Source organism: Garra rufa, chromosome 11 (assembly GCF_049309525.1).
Source record: "Garra rufa chromosome 11, GarRuf1.0, whole genome shotgun sequence".
Classification (NCBI taxonomy): Eukaryota; Metazoa; Chordata; class Actinopteri; order Cypriniformes; family Cyprinidae; genus Garra; species Garra rufa.
This window is the reverse complement of record NC_133371.1, coordinates 47,194,102-47,202,853: the sequence shown is the minus strand read 5'-3', so window position 1 is coordinate 47,202,853 and position 8,752 is coordinate 47,194,102. Positions and strand designations below refer to the sequence as shown.

The following is an 8,752-nucleotide window of genomic DNA, read 5'->3' as shown; positions in this document are numbered from 1 at the left end:
TCGCACCAACCAATCAGGTCAGTCAAGGAACGGAGGCCAGTCATTGGCTGTCCTGCTCAAAAACCACGCCCACCTGCCTCCGGGCCTCATCCATGATCTCAATGAGCAGCTCTGAGTCTGAGAGTGGCATCTTGATGCTCTCCTTCAGTCCTGCAGGACAAATCAACATAAACATGAACATCATCCTGATGCAGAACTACATCCACTAATGCTCTTTAACAGTTTAACGGTGTGTCACCATTCAGCAGGCAGCGCCTCACTTCCTCCGCTTCGTATCTCAGTCCGGTGCTGTTATGGAAGTTCAGAGGCAGACCGGGTTCAGGAAGAGGAAACTCCGTCTTGTTCCCGTTCAACTCCAGAATGGTTGGACAATGCATGGGATGCGGAACCTATTGCACAAAGCAGAGGACTGATGAAAACAGCATTATTCTGTTGAAAATGACATTACACTTAGTTTATTTAGCAATATAAACATTAATGAGAAAAAATGCACCAAATTTTATTTAACCATAGCACATTTTCAGCAATGCAATTGACATTAACTTTTATGAATTGCATTTACTGCACCATTTTGGTTCATTTTTATGACAAGGTTAGTGATTGTCTTTTACTCACAAAATATTTTAACGTCCACATCAAAATAATGGTCATAGAAAGCACATGTAAGTAAAGTGTCTTTTAAGGTTTCAAATACGTTTTCTGAGAATAAAAGGTCAAAATTTGGTCGAAATAATGTTAGATTGTCATTCAGTGCAACACAATATTTAAGTAAAATGTAAACTACATGCTTATTTTAACTTGTACGTGTTAAAATATATAAAGGAATAATGGAGCATATTATTTTTTTCATTTTTTTTTTTTTTGCTTACTAGGATAGTGGCACATTTATAAAATGTAGAATTATGACTAATCAGTATTTGGGATGAAAGTATTTCATATTTTAGTATGTCATAAATTGATTTTTGTTGTAAATATGCCTGACAAGATTGTTACACCAAATGACATTTTAGTGGGTGTCTTTTGTAAATTACGGGAAAATATATGATATTTATTTTTTGCTTAGAAAAACAAAAACAAAAATGCAATTAAATTAAATTACTGAAAAGTTTTTAATATATTTTTTTTGAAAAACAACAATTTAAAGCAGTATTACACTTATTGTTTTTATGCTTAAACCCTTTCTCATCTTTGACCCATGTATAATTATATAAAACCTAAAAGTAAATAAAGAATAAGGGAGAAGAAAAATCTATTAATGAAACAAGACCACAAATTTGTACCAGAAATGTGTAGAATTAATTTAAAAAAACATTCTAAATATTTTTTTAAATAAAATAAATTGTTGTTTTTCTAAAAAAAAAAAAAAAAAAAAAAAAAGTTTTCTGTTTATACTAGTATCTAAAAATTCTTAAATCAGGATGCATTTATTTGACAAGTAAAATGACTTAAAATTTTATGAAAAAAAAAATCACAATTTCAAAAAATCTAAATGCTGTTCGTTTTTGCTTAAAACAAATTAAATGATCTGCCAATAGTGTAAGAAAAATATTGTTAATTCAGAGGCTAAACTATTTTTTTCTTTTTTTTTTTCTTTTTTTTTTGCAGTGTAGCTTTACTAAGTGGCAACAATTAAATGCATTTAAAATAAATTCTGTTTTTAAAAAAGTTTTCTGTTTATACTAGTATCTAAACATTCTTAAATCAGGATGCATTTATTTGCTTAGTTTTACTAAGTGGCAACAATTAAATGTATTTAAATGCAAAATTACAGCAACAATAAAAAAGAATACTGAAAATACAAAAATGAAAGCTAATTCAAATTTCTATTAAATTAAATCAATAACAACAAAAATATAGCAATAATAAAATAATAAAAAGTCAAAAATACACATTTTCTTTAAATACTTTAACTACAATTAAAATGAAAAATGAAAAAATAAATAAAAAATAAAATAACATTCAGCCGTGTAGTTTTGTTTTTGTATTGTATATTACTTATATGCATATATTAATTTGTATTATATACTTATATTTAATTTACTAATTTAAAAAAAATAATTTTCTTTCTTAGTATATTTGTCTTTTTTTTCTAGTATAAATATCTAAAAATTCTTGAATCAGGATGCATTTACTGGACAGGTAAAATAATTATAATAAATAATACAAAAAAATTAATTCAAATGCAAAAGTTTTGATATTTTTTCAGAAAACAAAACATAATAACTTAAGTCATTTTACTTAAGGAAATGCATCCTTATTTAAGAATCTATAGATATTTATACTAGAAATCAAGACAGAAATACTAAGGAAGTTTTTTTTGCAGTGTAGCTTTACTAAGTGCCAACAATTAACTGCATTTAAATGCAAAATTAGTTTGTTTTAGAAATGCATCAACAAGAACAGAATCAACGGATGAATTGAAAATGAATGAATGAAAGATGTAGGATAAGAGTGTTTTTCAGTTCAGTCCTGATGTGAAATGAAGTAAGTGTGCCGTGTGTGTCTGCTCTCATTCAGTCACTCACTCTGATGATTCCTTTGGTTCCACAGATGGTGCCGTCGTTTGAAAGATGACAAGCGATGTTGCAAGCGCATATGGCCATCCTGTTCCCGGAGAACTTCAGAACCACCACCATCGACTCGTCAACTCCTAAATGAAGATCCAAAAAAATATAGAACAGCCCAGATTACAAACACATGCACTGAGAATCTTCTAACATTCCCATTATAGGATACACAAGTTTTCTGCAGGTTTTATGAAGGTAAATGTAAGACTTTTTAAGACAAACTAAAGAAAATGTAAGGAATACACTGCAAAAAATGCTTTTCTTACTTTTTTTTCTTGTTTCCAGCCAAAATATCTAAAAGTTCTTAAATCAAGATGAGTAGAAATTATTTTCTTGTTTTCAGAAAAAAAAACCAAGTCAAAATTAAGTGAGTTTTACGGTGTAGCTTTACTAAGTGGCTACAATTAAATGCATTTAAAATAAATTCTGTTTTTAAAAAAGTTTTCTGTTTATATAGTATATAAAAATTCTTAAATCAGGATGCATTTATTTGACAGGTAAACTGACTTAAAATTTTGTGGGAAAAAAATCACAATTTCAAAAAATCTAAATGTTGTTCGTTTTTGCTTAAAACAAATTAAATGATCTGCCAATCGTGTAAGAAAAATATTGTTAATTCAGAGGCTAAACAATTTTTTTTTTTTTTTTTTTTTGCAGTGTAGCTTGCAAAAAAAAAAAAAAAAGGTGGGTTTTTGCTTAGAACAAGCTAAATAATCTGCCAATGGGGTAAACCAAACAGAAAACAAGATTATTTTTCTTACCCCATTGGCAGATTAGTTTGCTTGTTTCAAGCAAAAATTCACCTAATTTTGACTTGTTTTTCTGAAAACTAAAAAAATAATTTTGATTTGTCAAGAAAATCCTCCTTGATTTAAGAATTTGTAGATATTTTGGCTGGAAACAAGACAAAAAATGTAAGAAAAGCATTTTTGGCAGTGTAATTTGGTCTCTAAATGTAAATGTTTTGCATTGGCAATGCTTTAAATTTTAATACACAACTTACTTTTTACTTTATTTTACAAAACAAAAAAATGCTTGAATACCTGCTCGAATATAGACAGAACTTTTATTTAATGTATCTTCTTCCTCAGTTTGTTTGTCTTGTTTTTCAGTGCAAATGTCTACACTGCAAAAATACCTTTTTTTACTTAGATTTTTTGTCTTGTTTCCGGTCAAAATATCTAAAAATTCTTAAATCAAGAAGGATTTTCTAGAAGAGTAAAAATTATCGTCTTTTTGTCAGAAAAAGTTAAAATTAAGTGAGTTTTGCTTAAATCAAGCAAAATAATCTGCCAATGGCGTAAGAAAAGAAATCTCATGTCAGACAGAAAACAAGATTATTTTTCTTACCCCAAGCAAAAACGCACTTAATTGTATTTATTTATTTATTTATTATTTCTGAAAACAAGACAATAATTTTTACTTGTCTAGAAAATCTGTCTTGATTTAAGAATTATTAGATATTTTGGCTGGAAATCTAAGTAAGAAAAGCATTTTTTGTTTGTTTGTTTTTTGCAGTGAATGTGCTTTCTAAAGACAAAAAAAAAAAAACTTTTTAAAGTTTCTTTTGAGGTGGGCATCATACCATCTTTGACCCATATATTAAAATATATTAAAGAATAAGGGATGCATATTAAATTTTATTGTGTTTTAAATGAGAAAAAAAAATCTTACTGACAATGTGGTTAATTTTAATTTTAAAACTAATTAGTATTTGGGGTGAAAGTAATTTGTCTTTTAATATGTCTTAAATTGATTTTTGTTGTAAATATGCCTGATTAGATAGTTACACTGAATGACATGTTAGTGGGTGTCTTCTGTAAATTAGGGACAAATATATGATAAGAAAGGGAAGGTTACATTTGAACATTTTGCAAATATGATGGATAAGTTACTTTTGAATCATCTCTGAACCATCTGAAAGTAGAAAGTAGTTACATTTAAAAAAGTAAAAACTAAAATGTTTCAGAAAAACATTCCATGAATGATGTATACAGTAAATCATTTTTTGTGTTAATGTTCTGAGAACGTTATTAAAGACCAGATAACTCTACTGGAGCAATGTTTGTTCAGAATCAAAGACGTTAAGATCAAAAGAAATTTCCAAAAGTGATTGTATGTATATAGAAAGCACATTAAATGTAAGTAAAGTGTCCATTTTAAAGGTTTCAAATTTGGTTGAAATAATGTTACATTGTCATTCAGTGTAACACAATATTAATGTAAAATTTCAAACAACATGCTTATTCTGACTTGGGTCAAAGACGAAAATGGGTTTAAGCATAAAAACAATAAGTGTAATACTGCTTTAAATTGTTATTGTTTTTCCAAAAATATATATAGATAAAAATTATGTTTAATTTAAATGCATTTTTGTTTTTGTTTTATTGAGCAAAAAATAAATATCATACATTTTTTCCCTAATAAATAAATATCATACACTGAATGACAATGTAAGATTATTTCAACCAAATTTTGACATTTTATTCTCCAAAAACTTATTTGAAACCTTAAAAGTAGACACTTACTTACATTAAACTTACATTCAATGTGCTTTCTATGGACAAAACAAAAATCACTTTTGTAAATTTCTTTTGATAAGGACATCTTACATATTGAAATATATAAAAGAATACAATTTTATTGTGATTTAAATGCGTAAAAAAATATTACTGACAAATGGGCAAAACCTATAGTGGTTAATTTTAATTTTAAAACTACAATTAGTATTTGAGGTTAGCAATTTGTCTTTTAATATGTCTTAAATTGATTTTTGTTGTCAATATGCTTGACAAGATTGTTACACCGAATGACATTTTAGTGTGTGACTTCTGTTAATTTAGGGAAAAATGTATGACATTTCTTTTTTGCTCAGAAAAACACAAACAAAAATGCAATTAAAGTAAACAGACAACTTTTTAATATTTTTTTTTTTTGGAAAAACAACAACAACTTAAAGCAGTATTACACTTATTGTTTTTATGCTTAAACCCTTTTTCGTCTTTGACCCTAATGTTTACTCATCTGTGAACATTCTTTCTAAAAAATGCCTTCCACAAGCTTAGAAGCATCTCAGATAAAATAGGATGTAGCTAATGTGGTGGTTATTTTACCTGAGGGTAGCAGGACTCCCGTGGCATGGATGGATTCTGGCCGTTCCCCTTTGAAAACCATGAGTGCGAACTGCAGACAGTAGATGCCGATGTCCATCAGCGCTCCTCCTCCCTGCTCTCTCTGTGTGGTGCGTTCGCGGTCCAGCAGAGGCAGGCCAAAATACACCATCACCATCTTCACATCCCCGATAGTTTTCTCTGAGAGCAGCCTGCCAACCTCAGCGTACACTGGGAAACATCTGGACCACACCGCCTGACGGAGACAGAAAATCAGAGAGAAAGTCACAGGTGCCATCTTTCATTTCAGCTGTCATGAGATTCTTCATTCTGTTCTTTTGGACTCGTGTGGAGCAAAAAAAATGTGCAAAAGCTGACAGTGTGTTGACTTTAAGATAGTAATATGTGACCCTGGAGCACAAAACCAGTCTTAAGTCGTACAGGTTTTTATGTAGCTATAGCCAAAAATACATTGTATGGGTCCAAATGATTGATTTTTCTTTTAGGCCAAAAAATGAAAATGAGATTTTGTCCTACTGTAAATATATCAAAAGTTAATTTTTGATTAGTAACACTTAAAATGCATTGCTATGAACATAATTTGGACAACTTTAAAGGCGATTTTCTCAATATTTAAATTTTTGCGTACACTTATATTGCAGATTTTCAAACAGCTGTCTCTCAGCCAAATATTGTCCTATCCTAACAAACCACACATCCATGGAAAGCTTGTTTATTTATTCATCTTATTTATTCACATTATACTAATATGTATTATATCCATGGCAAATACGGTGCAAAGATGTTTTGCTTTTGTACTGTCTAAATATACTTCAGTCAGTTGAATATATTTATAAATTGTATCAGAGAACTAAGTTATAGAATCACAAAAACTGGTGAAAATAAATAACATTTAAAATGAATAGAACAATTTTTGCATTACAAAAAAGCGATTGTTAAGTTGTAAACACATTTCCCTTATATTTCCATTACTTTAATGCAATTATTGGAAAAACTTAATCAATAAAATAAATTAATGCATTTATAAATAATAGTAGTAATGCATTTTTGTAGTGCAGTAGATTAATGTAGATTTTAATTATAAGATTTTATTTTCAGAATAATTTAATGATAATTATGAATGTGAATAATGAGAATCCACAAAAGTAAAATGCATTAAGTTAATGAAAATGTGGGGAGAGATGTACATAGTATATATATATATATATATATATATATATATATATATATATATATATATATATATATATATATATATATACCACAATATTGTACACAATTATATTTATAATGGCATGTGTCATAATGTTTTTTTACATCTTTCACATAAATTAGAGTTTTTTTTAATTGTTTGTCATTATTTCCATTATTTTTTATTATTTATCGTTTCCAGCCAAAATAACTAAAAATTCCTAAATCAAGAAGGATGTTCTAGAATCTAGATGAGTAAAAATTATTTTCAAAATAAAAAGTCAAAATATATATATATTTTTTTTAAATCTGCCAATGGGGTAAGCAAAAAAATCTTATTTCAAACAGAAAACAGGATTTTTTTTTTTACCCCATCGGCAGATTATTTAGCTTGTTTCAAGCAAATACGCACTTAATTTTGGGTAGTTTTTTTCTGAAAGCAAGTATATTTTTTATTAGTTTAGAAAATCCTTCTTGATTTAAGAATTTTTAGATATTTTGGCTGGAAACAAGACAGTGTAGCCTTTGAATATCATTGCTCTTCGTTGATTTTGATTGCTTCCATTGTAAGTAAAATAACAATAATGATGCTGTTAAAGTATCTGGAAATTAACACCCACACTCCTAAAAATAAAAGTGCTTCACGATGCCATAGAAGAACCTTTTTGTCTAAACGGTTCCATAAAGAACCTTTAACATCTGAAGAACCTTTCTGTTTCACAAAAGTTTTTTTTTTGGAGAAAGAAGGTTCTTCAGATTATAAAAAGGTGAGAAAGAGATGGTTCTTTAAAGAACGTTTGACTCAATGGTTCTTTGTGGAACCAAAAATGGTTCTCTTATGGCATCGCTGTGAAGAACCTTTTAAACCACCTTTATTTTTAAGAGTGGAAACGGATGTCAGTTTAGACACTATTTACTTTGTGTGTTATACATGGACCTCAAAATGTCTTTCATAGAGAATCCAAAGAGTTTTTGCGCCTTGTTTGTTCTTTGTCCCTTCTACATTAGTAGATCAGATCTTTCTTTTACCTCCATGAGGAAGACGTTGTTCTCCCGGGCGGCGGAGACGAGCTCTCTGACCTCTCGCAGGTTCATGGCGAAGGGTTTCTCACAAAGCACGTTCTTCCCAGAGTTGAGGAACAGCAGACCCACCTGCAGATGTTGTGTGTGGAGAATGCCGATGTACACCACATCTGACGGGAGACGTTTGTAAATCATTATGAGTGCCTGTTCCTTTAATTCTGTCTCTCAAGCTCTGTCTGTTTACTCACCGATATTGGGATCCTTCACCAGATCCTGGTAGCTGCCGTATGCAGTCGGGATCTTGTGAGTTTTTGCAAACTTCTTTGCACTTTCCAGACTTCTTGCTGCAACTGCAACGATCTGCGACACACACAGAAACAGACAGAGACAGAAAAGTTAATAATTAAATCAGATTTGAGTTAAGATAGGGTTAAATTGATTTAGAAAGTACCTGGTGATCTTCATGAGAAAGTGTCTTGAGGGCCACACAGAAATCATGACTGATGTTTCCAGCTCCACAGATTCCCCAGCGAGTTGCCATGTTTGCTTTCACCCTCAGAGTGCATGCTTTGGCATTGCCGTTGAAGGCTTTTATCTGCGGTCCAGAGTGCAGGTGAGCTCACAGGACGTCATGTGATCTGATAAAGTGTACCTATAAAGTCAGATATGGTTGTAAATGTCTTTTTTGTCACTATAATGTATCCACGGCTGAATATGATGAGCTCATTGTGACTCAGCACGAACCAGATCTTAAATGTGCGTGCTAATGTTGATAAAGCATGTTTATCTGTATTCTTGCTTGTGTAATGCAGATCAAGAAACTGTCGTGTCACTCTAATG

The 8,752-nt window shown here is 30.2% G+C and overlaps 1 protein-coding gene across 1 annotated transcript; it reads right to left on the bottom strand.

The window, feature by feature from the left end:
• Positions 1-25: 25 nt before the first annotated feature.
• On the bottom strand, positions 26-8,498 carry LOC141345863 (trans-1,2-dihydrobenzene-1,2-diol dehydrogenase-like). Its single transcript, XM_073850784.1, has 7 exons — positions 8,364-8,498; positions 8,161-8,272; positions 7,919-8,082; positions 5,681-5,933; positions 2,526-2,650; positions 239-389; positions 26-150 (listed from the first exon to the last, which is right to left on the bottom strand). The coding sequence occupies exons 1-7, from the start codon at positions 8,451-8,453 to the stop codon at positions 41-43; spliced, it is 1,005 nt and encodes a 334-aa protein (XP_073706885.1). The 5' UTR covers positions 8,454-8,498; the 3' UTR covers positions 26-40.
• Positions 8,499-8,752: the final 254 nt, after the last annotated feature.